This window comes from Microcebus murinus, chromosome 1 (assembly GCF_040939455.1).
Source record: "Microcebus murinus isolate Inina chromosome 1, M.murinus_Inina_mat1.0, whole genome shotgun sequence".
In the NCBI taxonomy this organism is placed as follows: Eukaryota; Metazoa; Chordata; class Mammalia; order Primates; family Cheirogaleidae; genus Microcebus; species Microcebus murinus.
Genome location: NC_134104.1, coordinates 1,635,219 through 1,655,130, shown reverse-complemented (window position 1 = coordinate 1,655,130; position 19,912 = coordinate 1,635,219). Strand labels below are relative to the sequence as shown.

The window sequence follows — 19,912 nt, the reverse complement described above, 5'->3', positions numbered from 1 at the left end:
TGCTGAACCTCAAATTCTTGTGACAGTCAGGAATAATCATAGGTGCTTTTAATCTATTCAGCATCATTCTGGGCATTTGAAGTCATGTCATTACAGGAAAAATAAATAGCAATGGGAGTTATAAAGACTGGAAATAAAAAGTTCAACTCTCGTTATTTTTAGATGACGAGCTCACCTATATAAAAAGTCCAAGAAAATCAACTCACAAACTGTAGGAACCAGTGAAAGAATTTGCAAACAAGTTAAATACATGGTTTTGTACCTAGACAATTTGTATGTATAATTTCTGTAGATATATGTGATTTCTGTGCTAAGCCAATGTAATAGAAAAACTTCTCCCATTCACACTGGCAAAATATCCCCATGAAACACATAGAGTTAGTCCCAGTAGGACCATGTGAGACCAATAGAAGAAAACAGTAAGTTCTAAACAGACATGTGCTGTTATGTAACTGAGAGGCAATACTGAAAATTATAGATTCCTCCTAAATATTTAAAAGTTCAGGAGTTTCTTGGTTGAATCTTTGGGGTTTTCTAGATATAATATCATATCATCAGCAAACAGTAAAAGTTTGATCTCTTCTGCCCCTATTTGGATACCTTTAATTCCATTTTCCTGTCTGATTGCTGTAGCCGGGACTTCCAGCACTATGTTGAATAGAAGTGGAGACAGTGGGCAGCCTTGTCTGGTTCCAGTTCTAAGTGGGAATGCTTTCAATTTTTCCCCATTCAGTATGATGTTGGCTATGGGTCTGTCATATATGGCTTGTATCATTTTTAGGTATGTCCCTTCTATGCCTATTTTATTAAGTGTTCGTATCATGAAAGGGTGTTGAATTTTGTCAAAAGCTTTTTCTGCATCTATTGAAAGAATCATGTGGTCTTTGTTTTTGCTTCTGTTTATGTGGTGAATTGCATTTATAGAGTTACGTATGTTGAACCATCCCTGCATCCCTGGGATGAAGCCCACTTGGTCGTGGTGGATTATTTTTTTGATAAGCGTCTGGATTCGGTTAGCTAAGATTTTGTTGAAAATTTTTGCATCTATATTCATTAGGGATATTGGTCTGTAGTTTTCTTTTTTGTTGTTGCATCCTTTCCTGGTTTTGGTATCAGAGTAATATTTGCTTCATAAAAGGTGTCGGGGAGTTTTCCGTTCTTCTCGATGTTGTGGAATAGTTTCTGCAAGATAGGTACTAGTTCTTCTTTGTAAGTGTGGTAAAATTCGGGTGTGAAACCATCTGGACTGGGACTTTTCTTTTTAGGGAGATTTTTAATTGCTGTTTTTATTTCAGCTCTTGAGATTGGTCTATTCAGGGAATTTATTTCTTCCTGGTTGAGCCTAGGGAGGCTGTGTGTTTCTAGAAATTTGTCCATTTCCTCCACATTTTCCAGTTTGTGTGCATAAAGATTTTTGTAGTATTCATAAATTGTATCTTGTATCCCTTTGGGATCAGTTGTGATCCTGGAACTGATCAATGAATTTAGTAAAGTCTCAGGATACAAAATCAATACACAGAAATCAGAGGCATTCATATACGCCAACAACAATCTAATTGAGAACCAAATCAAAGACTCAATTCCCTTCACAATAGCAACAAAGAAATTAAAGTACCTAGGAATATACTTAACCAAGGAGGTAAGAGACCTCTGCAGGGAGAACTATGAAACACTGAGGAAGGAAATAGCAGAGGATGTAAACAGATGGAAATCCATACCATGCTCGTGGATCAGCAGACTCAATATCATCAAAATGTCTATACTACCCAAACTGATCTACAGATTCAATGCAATACCTATTAAAATCCCATCAGCATTCTTCACAGATATAGAAAAAATAATTTTATGCTTCGTATGGAACCAAAGAAGACCCCGAATATCAAAAGCAATTCTAGGCAACAAAAACAAAATGGGAGGCATTAATATGCCAGATATCAAACTGTACTACAAAGCTGTAGTAATTAAATCAATATGGTATTGGCACAAAAATAGGAATATTGATCAGTGGAACAGATGTGAGAATCCTGATATAAAACCATTCTCATATAGCCATCTAATCTTTGACAAAGCAGACAAAAACATACGCTGGGGAAAAGAATCCTTTTTCAATAAATGGTGCTGGGAAAACTGGATAGCCACCTGTAGAAGGCTAAAACAGGACCCACACCTTTCACCTCTCACAAAAATCAACTCATGCTGGATAACAGACTTAAACCTAAGGTATGAAACTATTAGAATTCTAGAGGAAAAAGTTGGAAACACTCTCCTAGACATCGGCCTAGGCAAAGAGTTTATGAAGAAGTCCCCAAAGGCAATCACAGCAGCAACAAAAATAAATAAATGGAACATGATCAAACTAAAAAGCTTCTGCACAGCCAAAGAAATAGTCATGAAAGTAAACAGACAACCTACAGAATGGGAGAAAATTTTTGCATCCTACGCATCCGATAAGGGGCTGATAACTAGAATATACTTAGAACTCACGAAAATCAGCAAGAAAAAATCAAATAACCCTATTAAAAAGTGGGCAAAGGACTTGAACAAAAACTTTTCTAAAGAAGACAAAAGAATGGCCAACAAACATATGAAAAAATGCTCAACATCTCTAATCATCAGGGAAATGCAAATCAAAACCACAATGAGATATCACTTAACTCCAGTGAGAATGGCCTTTATCAAAAAGTCTCCAAACAATAAATGCTGGCGAGGATGGGGAGAGAGAGGAACACTCCTACACTGCTGGTGGGACTGCAAACTAGTTCAACCTCTGTGGAAAGCAATATGGAGATACCTTAAAGCGATACAAATGAATCTACCATTTGATCCAGCAATCCCATTGCTGGGCATCTACCCAAAAGATCCAATGACACTCTACAAAAAAGACACCTGCACTCGAATGTTTATAGCAGCACAATTCATAATTGCAAGGCTGTGGAAACAGCTCAAGTGCCCATCAATCCAAGAATGGATTAATAAAATGTGGTATATGTATACCATGGAGTACTATTCAGCTCTAAGAAACAACGGTGATATAGCACATCTTATATTTTCCTGGTTAGAGGTGGAACCCATACTATTAAGTGAAGTTTCCCAAGAATGGAAAAACAAGAACCACATATACTCGCCAGCAAATTGGTATTAACTGAGCAGCACCTAAGTGGACACATAGGTACTACAGTAATAGGGTATTGGGAAGGTGGGAGGGGGAGGGGGACAGGTATATACATATATAATGAGTGAGATGTGCACCATCTGGGGGATGGTCATGCTGGAGACTCAGACTTGTGGGGGGAGGGGGGAATGGGCATTTATTGAAACCTTAAAATCTGTACCCCCATAATATGCCGAAATAAAAAAAAAAGTTCAATGCAATTCCAGTAAAAATTCTAGTATTTTAAAAAATAACTTGAAAAACATCCTAAAATTAATTGGGCAGAGTATGTCTACAAGATATAACCAAACTGTTTGGGACATAAGAAGGTGACACCTTCCTTATCAGCTGTTAAAATATATCACACGGCTGAAGTGGATAAAACATGTTGGAACTGGTGCAAGGACAGATCAGGAGATTGATAGAACAAAACAGAGATCTCAGAAATTGACAACATAAGGTTTATAAAGGTAAAAGAAATATTTCAGATAGGGCTGGGAAGATGGGCCTTTTTCCAAAAGCCAGTTGGCTGTTGATGGGGAAAGATTCATATCCTGGGCCTCCCAAGTCACAATGATGGCTGAAAATACCCTCAGGCCACGGGAACAGCACAAACAGCTGGACAAGAATGGGGCTGGAGCCAGGACAGGCCCCTGGGGGGGAGCCCAAGGCCATCAGTGCCAGGCCTGCCCTTGTAGGGGGCTGGCCGCCCTCCTGGCCCCTGTCCGGCCGCTGTCCGTGGTGCTGATCTTTCCTACCTAGGACATCTGGGAGGCTCCAGCTCCTTGTGCAGACCAAGCCTCCAGGGGTACGGGTGACCCCACACCAGTGAGGATGAGCATGAGGACCATCACATGCACCCATGAACCCCTTCTCGCACCTGCACGCAGACCCCGATGGCCACAGAGGAGGACGCCAGCAGCCCGTTTCCATCCTCGTGACAACATCCTTCCTCCCACTCACACCGTTATCTCCCGCGAGCGGGGAGCAGCTCCTCCCTCTCCCCCATGGGGGCCCACTGTGCGGGTAGCGCCATGGGCGGGATGCCCCGGGAGGGAGACCCAGGCACGGAGTCGGCAGAGCCTGGACCCACAGGCTGCTTCCCAGGGCCACTCTGGAGGCTGGGGCTGCTCAGGTGGGACACGGCTGGGATGGTCCAGGGGGCCTGGAGGACCCCCAACCAGAGACTCTGGGGTGACCAGCCTTGGGGAGCCGGGGCAGGGCCGGGCAGGGACTGTGCCTTCCTGGGCGAGGCCAGAGTCCCGCCTGTGACCCCAGAGGAGAGAGGACACTGCCCTGCGGTTTCTGGGTTGAGTCACTCATTCCTAGCAATGCCCCTGGCAGAAGGAGGCCACAGTCTGCTCAAATCCCTGTCCCCAACTCCCCACCAGGATCACAGGAGAAGAGAATCAGGAGTCACAGCGAGTTTATTGGGAGCCGAGAGGTGCTGACAGGTTCAAATCGAGGCCACGTGACCCGCAGCAGAGACACTGGGAGGGAGGACAGGGACAGAGGGAAGGTGGGACAGCCCTTGGGCGGCAGGAGGGGAGGTCAGGGCAGCACAGAAGGGACGTGGGGGCCCCTCCCCAGGTGGGACAGCCGCCTAACCTGGGCCAGGACTGGATCGAGGGGGCTGGGAGAGGCACAGCCATGGATGGGGGGACCTGAGCCTGCTGGCCCTGGGGACGTGCCCCTCAGCAGCTGGACCCCTGACCCATGGAGAGGCCACAGCAGGCCGGGCGGGGACAGGTGGGGCGGCAGAGGAGGGACACGCAGGAGGCCGGGCGGGGACAGGCTGGGCGGCAGAGGAGGGACACGCAGGAGGCCGGGCGATAGCAGCTGGGCTGGCAGGAGGAGGCGGGGGCACAGCAGGCAGGTCTGCACACGGGGCGGCAGAGGAGGGACACGCAGGAGGCACGTCTGCAGCAGGGGGAGGGGCAAGGGGAGGAGGTGCAGCAAGCCGGCTGGCAGCTAGACTGCTGGCAGCACGAAGAGGAGGCCCCAGAGCACACGGGCACACAGCACACGGGCTTGCAGCACACGGGCACACAGCAGGATGGCTGGCAAGGGGAGGAGGTGCAGCAAGCCGGCTGGCAGCTAGACTGCTGGCAGCATGAAGAGGAAGCCCCAGAGCACACGGGCACACAGCACACGGGCTTGCAGCACACAGGTTTGCAGCACACGGGCACACAGCAGGATGGCTGGCAAGGGGAGGAGGTGCAGCAAGCCGGCTGGCAGCTAGACTGCTGGCAGCATGAAGAGGAGGCCCCAGAGCACACGGGCACGCAGCACACGGGCTTGCAGCACATGGGCACACAGCAGGACGGCTGGCAGCTAGACTGCGGGCAGCACGAGGGCGTGCAGGTGCTGGTGCAGACGGGCTGGCAGGCGCTGCACACGCAGCTCACGGGGCTGCAGACCAGGCTCAGGCAGGCGGCCGGGGCGCAGCAGCTGGGGGCGCAGCAGGGGGGCTCGCAGCAGCTCTCTGGGCAGTCGTCCCCCTGCCAGGAGTCGGGGCAGGAGTCGCAGGAGCCGGGCAGGCAGACGCGGCTGCCGTAGCTCAGGTCGCTGGAGCAGACGGACACGGCGGACGCGGCCATGCTGGGGCTGAGCTGGGAGGGTTGACTGGGTGAGTGTGGGGTGAGTGTGTGGGTGAGTGTGTGGGTGAGTGTGTGGGGTGCTTGGCGCTGTCAGCCTTTATACCCCTCCCGCCCTTGTTGTCCCAGCCCCAAGCCGCCCCTTCCTTGTTGCTGAGTGCCGGGCCAGCCCGTCATCAGATGTTTGTTTTCCTGTGAGGTTGTCCGGCTCGTAAACTCCTGCCACGTCTGGGCTGTGGCCCGTCCCATGGGGTCCCCTGGGGGCAGGAGGGGTGTGGGGGTGACCCAGCAGGGGTGTGGGGCACTGAGGGACACAGGGTCGGGTGGGTGGGATGTGCCTTGGGCCGTCCCTGGTGAGCTGGGTCCCTGTCCTGCCACTGGCCCGGCAGCCCCAGGACACCGGCTCTCCCTGGTGAGCCTGCACGTAGGAAGAAAGAAAATACCAAAGCACTAAAGGAAGTACCAAAAAGAGATTTAAGGCAGAAAGACAACAAGCACAGCTGGAAGCCAGGAAGTCGGTAAGGAAATGGGTGAAACAGAGGAGGACAGGCAAGTGGTAATTAAGTGAGCACTGACCCTGTGGGATGCCTGGCAGACTTCATGACACTTATAGAACAAAACACAAGGCAACCAGGCTGGAACACGGGGGGCTCCACGGGGTCCCGCGGTCCAGGCACCCCACGCCGTCCATCAAATGGCGCAGGGTCTAAGCCACAGTGGACGTTAGACGGTCAGAGACCCAGGTGGTGACCTCCACGAGGAGAATAAAAGAAAACACAACTAAATGGGCTGAATAGTGTCCCCCACCGCTCACGACAGTCCGGACCCTTCCGCCGTGGCCTCGCTGGGGATCAGCGTCTTCGCAGAGGTGGGTGGTGAAGATGAGGCCACACTTCGCAGCGGGCCCCACACCCTGGGACTGGAATCTTTGGAAGAGGCAGGGGACAGCGGTTCAGACGCAGCGGGAAGGCGCCACGTGGCACCTGCTGTGGGCACTGGAGTGAGGCAGCCACGAGCCATGGGACGCCAAGGTTTGTGGAAGCTTCTAGAAGGCAGAAGAGGCTCCTTAGCGCCGAGACAGCGTGGCCCTGCTGACGCCGGAGTTTCAGGCGGCTGTCCCCCAGGACTGGGAGACAGCAGGTGTCCGTTGTTCTGGGTCTCCCTTTCTGGGGCAATTTGCTGCGGCGGCCGCAGGAACCAACGCCATGAGGGAGAGCGCAGGAATGAAAGTCTCAGGACACGCAATCGACAGACACGCAACCAAGGAGCTCAAAGGAGCAGGTTCCTGGGCATAAACAAAGCCCAGGTGCGATGTGGGTTTAGGCTCAGATGGGTCGGGCCAGCCCCACGTCCCTGCCGGTCCCTCCCGTCGGGCTGTCGTGACGCTGTCACCTGGGGGTGCGGGGGCTCCACGGGGTTCATTCCGCATTTCCCTGGTGGCTCAGGGTGTCGAGCATGTTTCGTATGTTCATCTGCCCTCGTGTCTCTCCTTTGGCAAAGGGTCTGTTGAAATCATTTATTACGCAGCAAAACAGTACCTGCTGTGTGGTTCACACACCAGACATTTTTGGAAGGGCGTTGAAGGGATCAAAACCATCAGTGGCCGCCAGGGGCCGGGCTGGGGTGTGGGCCAACTGCAGAGGGGCAGGAGGGGTTTGGGGGATGATGAGGGGGTCTAGCTACAGCTCCTGGTGGTGGAGACACAGGGAGGTGTCGGAGAGATTTGTCTAGACTAGCAGCATCAACACAAAAGAAAGATCCAAATATGCCATATCTATTCAATAAATAGAGTCTGAAGCTAAAAGCCTTCCTACTGGCCGGGCGCAGTAGCTCACGCCTGTAATCCCAGCACTCTGGGAGGTCGAGGCGGGTGGATTGCTCGAGGTCAGGAGTTTGAAACCAGCCTGAGCAAGAGCGGACCCAGTCTCTACTAAAAATAGAAACAAATGAATTAGAAAACTGCAAAAATATATAGAAAAAATTAGCCGGGCATGGTGGCGCACACCTGTGGTCCCAGCTACTCGGGAGGCTGAGGCAGGAGGATTGCTCGAGCCCAGGAGTCTGAGGTTGCTGTGAGCTAGGCTGACCCCACAGCACTCTAGCCCAGGCAACAGAGTGAGACTCTGTCTCAAAAAATAAATAAATAAATAAATAAATAAATAAATAAATAAATAAATAAATAAAAAGCCTTCCTACTAAGAAAACTACAGACCCAAATAATTTCACCAGCGAATGCTGCCAAACGTTTGGGAGAGAAATGACCCCAGTCTAGAATTTCTGAGCCTTTCTCAGGCTGGCCCCACTGTCCGGACGTCAGGGACTGGGGCTTGGAGGCTTAGCTTCTGGGAAGAGCAACTGAGGCACGCTGATGCCGTGTGCCGCCAGGAGGCCACAGCGTGTGGCCCGGGGACACGGAGGCCTGGCTGGGGCGGGGCCAGGCCAGGGGAATGGCCAGGGCTGTGGGCGTCGGCAGGGAGGACCGGGCGCAGACTGCCCGGCAGGGCCTGGCCCACAGGACGGCAAGTGCTGATCAAAGCCAATCCTCCAGGAAGCCACGGCAATCGTGAACACACACACCCCAACACCACACCCCAACACCACACCCCAACACCACACCCGCAAACAACACGAAGCAAGACGACAGGCTCGGAGAAATAGCTCCAGTTTTAGAATATCGGCTGGAGACTTCAATAAGCCACTCTCTCTAATTAAAGATAAAATAAAATACAATAAAATAACGCAGCTGAAGTCCTATAAGGAAATAGGGGTTTGAAGGACACGGCATACCAGACATTTGCAAAACCACGCAACCCAACCACAGCAGAGCACGCTGCTGTCCAGCGCACACGGGACCTTTCCCAGACTACACGAGGTGTCCGGCCACTAAACTAGTCTCAATCATTAACACACCGACTGCCACGCTAGAAAAAAACATTTTTTTCCTTGGGGCCATGGTGTTTTATTATGAAAACAGAATAAAAATGTGGTGTTCTTCAACTGTGTTCTTCAATTCCTTAAAGGCCTGGAATCAAACATGTTTCCCGGGCCCTGCAGCCGGACCCTGCGGGCGCCCCACACGCTCAGGGGGGTGTCGCAGCCCCGCCTGCCCCGTCCCTTCCCACTGGCCCAGAGCCGGCGGGCGGCCAGGCCTGAGCACCCAGAGCTCCTCAGGTCCCCAAGCGGCGGGCGGTGTGGCACCCTACAGGCTCCCAGGAAAACGTGGCTGTTCTGGAAGCCCCTACTCCCCAGACCGTCTCACTCCCAGCTCTGCACCCCCAGTCTTTTCGGGGTGCCCATCCGACACCCTTTGCCCCGAGTGGCAGTGAATGTTCGGGTACTTTTATTTTTATTTATTTTTTTATTTTTTTGAGACAGAGTCTCGCTTTGTTGCCCAGGCTAGAGTGGGTGCCGTGGCGTCAGCCTAGCTCACAGCAACCTCAAACTCCTGGGCTCAAGCGATCCTCCTGCCTCAGCCTCCCGAGTAGCTGGGACTATAAGCATGCGCCACCATGCCCGGCTAATTTTTTCTATATATATTAGTTGGCCAATTAATTTCTTTCTATTTATAGTAGAGATGGGGTCTCGCTCTTGCTCAGGCTGGTTTCAAACTCCTGACCTCAAGCAATCCGCCCGCCTCGGCCTCCCAGAGTGCTGGGATTACAGGCGTGAGCCACCGCGCCCGGCCTTGGTACTTTTAAATGTCTGGCGGACGCCCCCCCAGGCAGGGGCTCCTCTGCCCTGAGAGCTCTGGTCTGCTGAGCCAAGCGCTGCCGCTCCTGTTGGTCCTCCGGGACAAACGGACAGCCACACGGTCCTGGGAAAAGGTCCCCTCTGCTCCTGCCACCTCGGGACTGTGCCCAGCAGGGCCGGGCGGGGCCTGACGACCTTTCTCCTTTCCAGAGTTCAGCTGAAGTCGATGCTGCAGGGTCTGCTCCCGGCCAGTGCTTTGGCGTTTCTGCAGAAGGCCCGGCCTTTCCGTTCTCGCCACCGTCTCCTGGGACCTCACCGCCAGCTGGCACAACAGGAATAGTCCCTGTGGGGGCACCGCTCAGCATCTGGGAGTTTAACATCGGCCGACACTCGGCCTGGGAAGCCCCACTGCTAGGAATTCAGGCGACACGGAAACTTCTCACATTATTGCTGCTGTTTGTTCTGCGAAATCTGGGTTCAGTCCACAGGCTGCACTCAGCGATCCAGGAGGCCACATGGGCCCCCAAGGCCACAGGTCCCCCACGCTGGAGGGTCGGGACACTCGCGGTGGGGTTGTTTGCAATAATAAGAACGGGAAAAGCCTTAACGCCCACCCGCCCGGAGTGGCGGGAGCCCAGCGCGGCGTGCGTGCACTCTGGCCGCTGCGCACCTCGGCAGATGGGACCGTGGTGACGTGTTATTCTTTGCCATATTGGCAAAAAAAAAAAAAAAAAAAAATGTGTCCCCATACTGCCATTATCTAGTATTGAGAATAAAGAGCCAGGACCTCCCTCGGGCGACATGGTGGCCGTCACACCCACCAGTGTTCCTTTGCTCTGCGGTTGCAATTCTCGGGTCTGCTCAGTCCTGCGGGAAGCCACATGTGACAGGGAAGCCCTGGACACATGTGGTCCCCCGTTTCTCCCGCCCTCTGGTCTGCACAGGTTCTCACGCTGTCCCGGGCCTCGTCCACCGTGACCATGGCAACCTTCCCTTCCCCGCCCAGCAGGCGGGAGCTCTGGAGGCCGAGACTCGGTTCTCTCTGTGGGTCCCAGTGGCGCCCGTGCAGGAGCAGAGGTGTCACTGAGCGTCCCTGAGTGCCGGAGCCCAGGACGCCCAAACCTTCCGGAGCGGAGAGCTCCCGGGCGCTGGGCCAGCTGCTGCCGTGTCCCCCACCCCCCGTCTCCCACCCCCACCCCCGTCTCCCACCCCCACCCCCCGTCTCCCACCTCCCCGCGGAGTACAGCCGCGGCCCTGCCTCCCCAGACAGCCCACCCAGGCCCGGAAGGAGCTGCTTCTCCCCACAGTGGGGGCTCTGGCCGGAGCCCAGGTGGTGCCCAGGGGACGTGGCCAGTGAGCACAGCTGCACCCCGCAGGGCCTGGGGGTGGCCGGATGGCAGAGCAACACCATGAGCTGGACAGGGGCTTCCAGGTGACTCCAGTGACAGCTTCGGGGACCTTAGAAAATAGCCCGTGTAACAGAGGTGACGACAAAGCTGGTGACGTCTGATGGCATCTACTGAGCAGTGTCCACGCCAGGCGCTGTCCGGAGCCCTCCGCATCCACTAACTCGCTTAGTTTCCACAAAACTCCGTGACAAAGTCCTGGGGGTAAGGACACCTTGGCCCAGAAAGGTCAGACAACCCGCCCGAGGTCACACAGCCAGAAGCGGCAGGGCCGGGCCAGGACGCCGGCCCGAGCAGGGGACCCGCACCCTCAGCCGCCGCCGTGCTGGGCACTCACGCGGGGGGCGGAAGAGCAGAGGGAACGCCGCAGAGCACCGGCTCACGGTCTGACCCCAGACACAGAGGTGAAGGGTGGAGCTCACGGCAGGAGAGAGACAAGGTGACAGACAGGCGCGTGTCTAGCTGAGACCAGCACGACGGCTGAGCTGCTAGGGAGGGAGGACGCAGCTGGGCCCGGAGTGGTGCGGAGAGGGACGGGGCCGCTGCTCTGGCCGAGTGCACACACAGAGTGCCTGGACGGAGGGACTTAACGGATTGTAAGAGGAGCCGGGCTTTAGGGCTCGGCCTAGACACGACGTGCTGGCGAGTTTTAACGCTGGGACACTGAAGAGCCGCCCTCCTGCCATGGGAGAAGAAATGACAAGCTGCCTGGAGAGGGACCCACAGTGACCGACCGTCCCTCGCCCACTCGCCTGAGCCAGGCGGCAGGACAGCCACAGGCTGCCAGGGAAGCTTCGGGGGACCCAGGGTGATTTTTTTCTTGTTTTTTTTTTTTTTTCAAATTATTACATCGTCCTCAAATAAGGACAACAGCAACGTATTTTCACACAAGCAGGAGCTCAGGGAGTGCTCCACGCAGGCACGCTCCTGAGAGTCACACTTACAGAAATGCAACCGACGACTGAGTGACTGTTCTGGATGGAACCTCTGTGTGCCCCCCAAAAGCAAGTGCTGAGACCCTGGTCCCAGCGCGGCGGTGTTGACATCGGGGCCGCTGGGAGGCGACTGGTCTGGAGGGTGGAGCCCCGTGAACGGGGCAAACACGGGACCTCAGGAGCACAGGGGCAGGGCCGCCACGGCCAGCTCGGGTTCGAGGGCAGAGAGCCCGACCTACGTCTGAACGACGAATGTGCTTGGTCATAGACACAGACGCAGATTTCACGTCTGCGGTAACCACGCATCGTGTGACACCTTCTTGCCGAATAACAAGGATGAGATTCTAACACTCCATGGCGTGCTGAGACCACGAACCACACGCGGCTCCTGGGCACTGGAAATGCAGCCGGGGCCACACCTTGAAACGGTGACAGTTTGGATCCATCTGGTTAAATTAAATACGTCAATAAGTTAACGTCACCTGTCTCTTTTCACATTTTTAAATGTGGCTATTCTAATGTTCACAACGGCACACGGGGCTATATTTGCACTGGACAGCGCTGTTTCAGGTTGCTTAGGAAAGACCAGTGACTGGTGGGTGGGGGTGCAAGGGGGTAGATGTCGGGGAAGCAAAGTCAGTTCCTCAAATTATACTGTGTCATTCTTCACCTTAATAATTACAAAATAAAAATAAAAGTAAACTTAAAAGCTATTTATTAGTACAATTAAAAACAGAATATATATCTTCCAAAACAGCAGAAAAAGTAGAAAGGAAAATAAACCCTTCAGAAACAAGAAGAAAACCTATAAAGCTGAGAGCTTAATCAGAGCGGCAGAATGAGTAAGGGTCGGTTATAAAGCAAATTTCATGTAATTCTTCTCATTAGATGAAACGATTTCTCTCTCTCTCTCTCTCTCTCTCTCTCTCTCTCTCTCTCTCTCTCTCTCTCTCTCTCTCTTTTGAGACAGAGTCCCACTCTGTTGTCCGAGCTAGAGTGCCGTGGCGTCAGCCTAGCTCACAGCAACCTCAGGCTCCTGGGCACAAGCGATCCTCCTGCCTCAGCCTCCCGAGTAGCTGGGACTACAGGTGTGCGCCACCATGCCCGGCTCGTTTTTTCTATTTTTAGTTGTCCAGCTAATTTCTTTCTATTTTTAGTAGAGACGGGGTCTCGCTCTTGCTCAGGCTGGTTTCAAACTCCTGACCTTGAGCGATCCTCCCCACTCGGCCTCCCAGAGTGCTAGGATTATAGGCGTGAGCCACTGTGCCCAGCCAGATGAGACAATTTCTCAAGATGGTTCTAAATAAAAACCAAAAAGCAGGCAGCTGGTGTCACAGTTACACACACACAGTGAAGGGAAGTGGGAGAGGTGCCCCCGGGTCAGGGGCTTCGGGGGTACATGCACAACTGCCTTCCCGGCTTCCCACCGGGGGCGACTGGTACAAACTAGGGGGGCCCACACCCCACATGCCCGCCTGGCCCAGGACTCCGTGGATTTGGGGAAACCGTGTCCCTTACAGTGTCCCTCCCAGTGGGGACAGGTGGTCACCTGGCATCGGAAGGACACCCGGGCTTCTGCCACCCGGAGTCCGGGTGTGGCCTCGGGACCCCGCACACCTGGGGAAAACTGTCCTCCGCCCCTCAAGCTGCCTCCTTCTGCAGCCCAAACGTGCATCTTCTGCGAGGCGCACAGAACGTGAGCCGGGAATGTAGCCGACTGTTCCCGCAAGCCGAGAGCACCTCTCACCAGGCAAAGCAAACGCACCTTCGCCCGAGGCCTCGAAAAGGCCCGCAAATACTTTTCAAGGACGAGGACAAGGTCAAGAGCTATTACTCAGCCAAAAATAGCTACGTACACAAGGGAGTGAGACACTGTGAGTAAGGACGGGCAGAAATTACAGAAAACCGAAACAGAACCAACAGAGACTTGGGATATTGAAAGTACCATACATAGGTTGCAAAGAACGCATAGACGTTCAATGGATAAAGGATTAGGTTTAAATCATCTCCCAGGTTAGATCGCCTAAAAGTTGGCAAAAAAATAAAAATAAAAATAATTTAATTAATTAAATTAAATAAAGAAAAATCTCGTAGGAACAAGAAAGATTTAGTTTATTGAATGAGAGAGCTGGTCGGAAGATGGGAGGCGAGGTCAGCCGGGTTGGGAAAGGGAGCGGCAGGGGTCCGGGGTGAGGTTGGCTGGAGGGTGCTGAGAGGTCAAGGGGGGGTCACCCGGGCAGCTCACCCCAGGCCCCAGGGGGAGGGACAGGAAGCACAGAGCACCACGCCCAGGACCGGGACACCCCATAGTCCTCCAGGTGGGCAGTGTCCCCACTGAGGCTGGCAGGTGACCACAGCAGGAGAGCTGCCCTGGCACAGGGGAGGTCACAGCTGGCCCTGCCCCGTGGTGCGGTCGCCTTGGACCAGCTCAAGGCCGGCGTCCTAAAGTGCCCCCCACCAAGGGGGGGCACCTCGAAGCTCTTCTCCCGTGCTTGCACTGATATGCAAATGAGGCTTCTGAGAAGGCACAATGGTGACTTTATTTGTTGAAAGACTGGTCACTCACACAGGGTAGGACAAAGCAACCACCAGCCAACCGGGATGGAGAGGAGGCTGCCAGGACAAACGCACAGCCCGGAGGGACCACGGAGTACGGATGGCTGTGGTAGGGCTGCTCCGTGGCAGGGAACACCCAGAATGGGCTCGGGGCTCCAAGGATCTCAGGTGGGCATCAGACTTGGCCCTGGAACAGCCCTACAGAAATGGGACGTGCCCATCAGCAGCTGGCCCCCTGGCCTGAGGAGAGGCCACAGCAGGCCGGGCGGGGACAGGCGGGGCGGCAGAGGAGGGACACGCAGGAGGCCGGGCGGGGACAGGAGGGGCGGCAGAGGAGGGACACGCAGGAGGCCGGGCGGGGACAGGCCGGGCGGCAGAGGAGGGACACGCAGGAGGCCGGGCGGCAGCAGCTGGGCTGGCAGGAGGAGGTGGGGGCACAGCAGGCAGGTCTGCACACGGGGCGGCAGAGGAGGGACACGCAGGAGGAGGGTCTGCAGCAGGGGGAGGGGCAGGGGGAGGAGGTGCAGCAAGCCGGCTGGCAGCTAGACTGCTGGCAGCATGAAGAGGAAGCCCCAGAGCACACGGGCTCACAGCAGACGGGCTTGGAACACACAGGTTTGCAGCACACGGGCTCACAGCACACGGGCTTGCAGCACACGGGCACACAGCAGGACGGCTGGCAGGGGGAGGAGGTGCAGCAAGCCGGCTGGCAGCTAGACTGCTGGCAGCACGAAGAGGAGGCCCCAGAGCACACGGGCTCACAGCACACGGGCTTGCAGCACACGGGCACACAGCAGGATGGCTGGCAGGGGGACGGGGTGCAGCAAGCCAGCTGGCAGCTAGACTGCTGGCAGCACGAAGAGGAGGCCCCAGAGCACACGGGCACACAGCACACGGGCTTGCAGCACACGGAAACACAGCAGGACGGCTGGCAAGGGGACGGGGTGCAGCAAGCCGGCTGGCAGCTAGACTGCTGGCAGCATGATGAGGAGGCCCCAGAGCACACGGGCTCACAGCACACGGGCTTGCAGCACACGGGCACACAGCAGGACGGCTGGCAGGGGGACGGGGTGCAGCAAGCCGGCTGGCAGCTAGACTGCTGGCAGCACGAAGAGGAGGCCCCAGAGCACACGGGCACACAGCACACGGGCTTGCAGCACACGGGCACACAGCAGGACGGCTGGCAGGGGGACGGGGTGCAGCAAGCCGGCTGGCAGCTGGACTGCGGGCAGCACGAGGGCGTGCAGGCGCTGGTGCAGACGGACTGGCAGGGGCTGCACACGCAGCTCACGGGGCTGCAGACCAGGCTCAGGCAGGCGGCCGGGGCGCAGCAGCTGGGGGCGCAGCAGGGGGGCTCGCAGCAGCTCTCTGGGCAGTCGTCCCCCTGCCAGGAGTCGGGGCAGGAGTCGCAGGAACCGGGCAGGCAGACGCGGCTGCCGTAGCTCAGGTCGCTGGAGCAGACGGATACGGCGGACGCGGCCATGCTGGGGCTGAGCTGGGAGCGTGTGAGTGGGTGAGTGTGGGGTGAGTGTGGGTTGAGCGTGTGGGTGAGTGGGGAGCTCTGGGCAGTCGGGGTTTTATACCCCTCCGGGTTGTTTGTGCTGTCCCAGCAGTGGGACGGAAAAAGGAAAGCGAAGCCTCCCCTTTCCTTATTCCTGCTTGGGTCATGTGTCCTGTCAGCAGCGCTGGGGCTGGGGCCGTCCTGACCCGTGTCTGCCCCCAGAGGTCAACCAGTAGAAATGTTTGGATTGCATCAAAACACACTCCAGGTGCAGGGACAGTGGCAGCCAGGACACGTTCCTGCCCCATCCTGGAGGGGTCCACCTCTACACACGGACACCTGCCCCCGGGAGGGACAGCAGAGGGATGAGCCCAACTCGGGGCTGTGAGGGAAGGGCGAGGGGTGTCCACTGTGGGCAGATCCCACGACGGCCCGCTGGCCTGGCCACGTGGCAGGACCATCTTGCTGGGTTGATGCTGCCCATTGTCGGCGGGAACCGGGGCACATTCCTGCTGTGGGTGACCCTGGGACAGGTGTCCCAGAGGGGATAAATAGTGTCTTCCTGCAGAGGTCGGCTCCCATGGAAGGGTAGGGAGGCCGACGCTGGCCTAGCATAGCAGGGGTGACCGTGAGGGGCAAATTCCTTTGTTCCATTTCAGGAGACTGTTACAGAACCCGCCCCCAGCAGTGTGCTCGGGGCTCACACATTGTCCTCTCCTGGTGGCCCAGACAGCCTCCCCACAGCTGGGTCCTCGGGAGCTCCCGCAGCCCCGTGAGCAAACACAACGAGGTCTTCTCCCTCAAGAACGTCCCCTTCTACGGGCAACAAAGTTACCGGAATGTGGTAGCTCTGCTGTTGTCTCCTGGACATTGTCACAGCAAACATGCAAGTGACAAGGGCTGGGTGCACAAGGAGCCTTGTCATGCAGACACCTGCACAGCTGTGTGCAGTGGCCTGTCCCCCAGTGCCTGGCACCACACCTGTGTCCTGGTGAGCATGCAAAGCTCTGATCATGGACCCTGTACCTCCTCATTCTGCGGTCGCTGTGTTCTGTCTAGTCTCTGATAGGGTGAGGGCAGGGGCCATGGTGATACCCTGGGCTGCAGGGATCCCCAAAGTCAGGCCAGGGCTCCCCCGAGCGCTTTTAAGGCCAGTGGGCTGCAGGGCGTGAAGCCTCATTGACCTCTGACGGGTGACCACCTGGCAAAGTCAGGCCACAACGGAAAAATATTATTTCATAATGACTGAAGACTTCCCCAATTCACTGAAAGACAGTAATGTACGCATCCAGGAAGCAAGCTCAGCAAACTCCAAGTGGAATACACACAAAAGTTCCGCGAATCGACATACCATAGTAAAAATGCCGAAAGTCAGAAACAAGGAGAAAACCTTGAAAGCAGCAAGAGAAACAGGAGGACTCTTAACAGGGACCACTGAGATTAACGGCCGACTTTTTTGCCAGAAATGGCAAAGGCCAGAGGGCAGTGGGAGGATGTATCCAAAGTCCCCAAAGGAAAAAAATTGTCAGCCAAGAACCCTATATCCAACAGAGCTGTATTGCAGGTATGATGGCAAAATAAAGACATTCTCAAAGAAAAGCTGGAGGAGTCTGTCCCAGCAGGCTCATCGTAGGAGGCATACCGACAGGAGTTCTTACCACTGAAGGCAAGGGACCCTAGGCGGGAATCCAAATGCACTCGGACAAAGCGAAACAGTAGTCAAGGCGATTACGGAATCATAAAAGGCAGTACGGACACATATTTTCTCCTTTCTTCTCCTAACTGCCTGGAGAAGTTGCACAGAGACACACCTAAGGCGTCGCTGAGCCCGCGGCACACGGGCCCCGCGGCACATCCGGCAGCAGCGTGCAGGGCAGAGCACGGAGGCAAAGCCGAGCTGGGCAAAGGAATCAGTGCAGACGGCAGCCCGAACCCACGGGAAAGAACAGAGAGAATCAGAAACGAGAAAAGCAAGGATAATACGACAAAAACTATGATCGTGTACTTGTTCTCCTTTCTTCTCTCCACTTCCCTAAAAGTCATAAAATTATAGAAAGTAATAATTATAACAATGTATTGCTGGGCTTTTTTTGACATCTGTAGATGTAATATGTATATAGGAATAAAACCACAAAAAGGGGGGAAAAAGCAACAGAGTTATATAGAGGAGCAACCTTTTTAGATCTCACCAGAACTGCATTAGTATAGATCGGGATTGGATTCTGATCAGTGGGAATAAGTACGTGGTAAGCCCCAGAGCAAGCATGAAGGAAAAGCTAAAGAGGTATGGCGAAAAAATGCTAAAGAAATCGAAATGTCACATTAGAGAATACTCACTGTGCAAAAGAAAGCAGTAAAGGCAGAATAGAGGAGCAATGGCCAAAATAATCACGAGACATACAAGACACAAGAAATAAAATAGTGGATGCACAACCAGCCACAAATGATTCTCACTAGTGGACAACATTCATTACATTATACAAAGTCACTGTAAATAATGATTAGCCCAACTGTGTCATTGCTCCTGAGAGAAAAACAGATTGTTCCTGTGAGCCTCTGGTCACTGTTTTCAACTGCTCAATACATAGTCTCGTTTTATGTGTGTTTAATATTTATTGTTTATTCATTAACATTGAACTAAGCCAACAGCACCACGACTTGTACCTGAGCAAAGCTTCCCGAACATACATATTTTCTCCATGAGGCACATCACGGCTTTTCTGCACTTGGGAACACTAGGTAGCACTTTGTCACTGTGCCTAAGTCCCACTTTAGACAGAAAAATCCCCAAAAATTAAAAACACAAAAGACCCACAAAAATGCAGCATTAAATAGACAATAAAAATGATTGGGTAAATCTACAAATTTACCCAATCCCTATCAGAGCCCAAGCTAACTTCTCTGTAGAAGTTGGCAAATAGATCAGTGGAATAAATTGAGAGTCCAGAAATAAACCCATATATCTATGGTCAACTGATTTCCAACAAGGGTGCCAAGACCGCTCAATGGAAAAAAAATAATCTCTTTAACAAATGGTGCAGGGACAACTAGATACCCTACGTGCAAAAGAATAAATTTGAACCCCCTACCTCACACCATATACAAAAATTAACTCAAATAAATCGAAGACTTAAATGTAAGGGCTAAGACAATAAAACTCTTAGAAGAAAACATGTGGTAATTCTTAACCACAGATTTGGCAATGGATTCTTAGATGTGACACCAAAAATATAAAGCATGAAAGAAATAATAGATAAATTGATCATCATCAAAATTAAAAAAGTTTTATTCTTCAAAGGATTCTATCAAGAAAGTAGAAAGACAATCCTCAGAGTGGCAGCAAATATTTGCAAGTCACATATCTGACAAAGGACTTTTACCAAACACATAAAGAACTTTTTACCACTAAGCAAAGAAAGGGCAATTAGCCCAGTGAAAACTGGCAAAGGATTTTAGTAGACATTTCTCCAAAGAAGATCCACAAATGGCCAATATGCATGTGAAAAACATCCGACATCATTATTCATCAGGGAAACACAACTCAAAACCGTGATTAGACGCTGCTTGTGAGGATGGCTCGAATCAAAGAGCCGGACAGCAAGTGTTGGCAAGGGTGCGGAGAATTCACACCCCCACACCCTGCTGACGGGGTACAGGATGGGGCGGCTGCCTTGGAACACAGCCCGGCAGCCCCTCAAAAAGTTAACCATGCAACCCGGGAATTCCACTCATAAGCATGCACTCACGAGAAATGAAAACACGTGTCCACATAAAAACGTGCCCATGAACGTCTATGGCGGCATTATTCGTAACAGCCAAAAAGTGGACACAACCCAAATGTCTGTCACGGATGCACGGACAATCAAAATGTGGAATGTCCACGTCACGGAATATTATTCGCCCGCAAACAGGAATGAGGCGCTGCTACACGCTACATACACGCACGTACATGCTGGGAACGCCGTGCTAAGCAGAAGCAGCCAGCGACAGAGGACCGCCTGCTGCACGATTCCGTGTACGGGGAGCGCAGACCGGGCAAACCCCGGGAGGCGGACGGCAGGGCTCACACGCTGGAG

General features: G+C 53.6%; 3 protein-coding genes across 6 annotated transcripts in view; all 3 read right to left on the bottom strand.

Annotated features, from left to right (window-relative positions):
* TSPEAR (thrombospondin type laminin G domain and EAR repeats) overlaps window positions 1–19,912 on the bottom strand; it is a 132,206-nt gene that overhangs the window by 44,765 nt on the left and 67,529 nt on the right. The gene's annotated exons all lie outside the window — the stretch shown is intronic.
* Window positions 4,846–5,822, bottom strand: LOC109730173 (uncharacterized). Of its 3 annotated transcripts, none has more exons than XM_076003401.1 (2): window positions 5,070–5,822; window positions 4,846–4,946 (listed from the first exon to the last, which is right to left on the bottom strand). In XM_076003401.1, the coding sequence occupies exons 1-2, from the start codon at window positions 5,749–5,751 to the stop codon at window positions 4,846–4,848; spliced, it is 783 nt and encodes a 260-aa protein (XP_075859516.1). In that variant the 5' UTR covers window positions 5,752–5,822. The 3 variants fall into 3 exon arrangements, with proteins under 3 accessions (XP_075859516.1, XP_075859454.1, XP_075859493.1); XM_076003339.1 differs by having other exon boundaries at window positions 4,846–5,211; window positions 5,296–5,822; XM_076003378.1 differs by having other exon boundaries at window positions 4,846–5,389; window positions 5,477–5,822.
* Window positions 14,556–15,818, bottom strand: LOC105879640 (uncharacterized). 2 transcript variants are annotated; one of them, XM_076003308.1, is made up of 2 exons: window positions 14,994–15,818; window positions 14,556–14,921 (listed from the first exon to the last, which is right to left on the bottom strand). In XM_076003308.1, exons 1-2 carry the CDS (start codon window positions 15,816–15,818, stop codon window positions 14,556–14,558), a joined length of 1,191 nt encoding a protein of 396 aa, XP_075859423.1. The 2 variants fall into 2 exon arrangements, with proteins under 2 accessions (XP_075859423.1, XP_012635466.3); XM_012780012.3 differs by having other exon boundaries at window positions 14,556–15,818.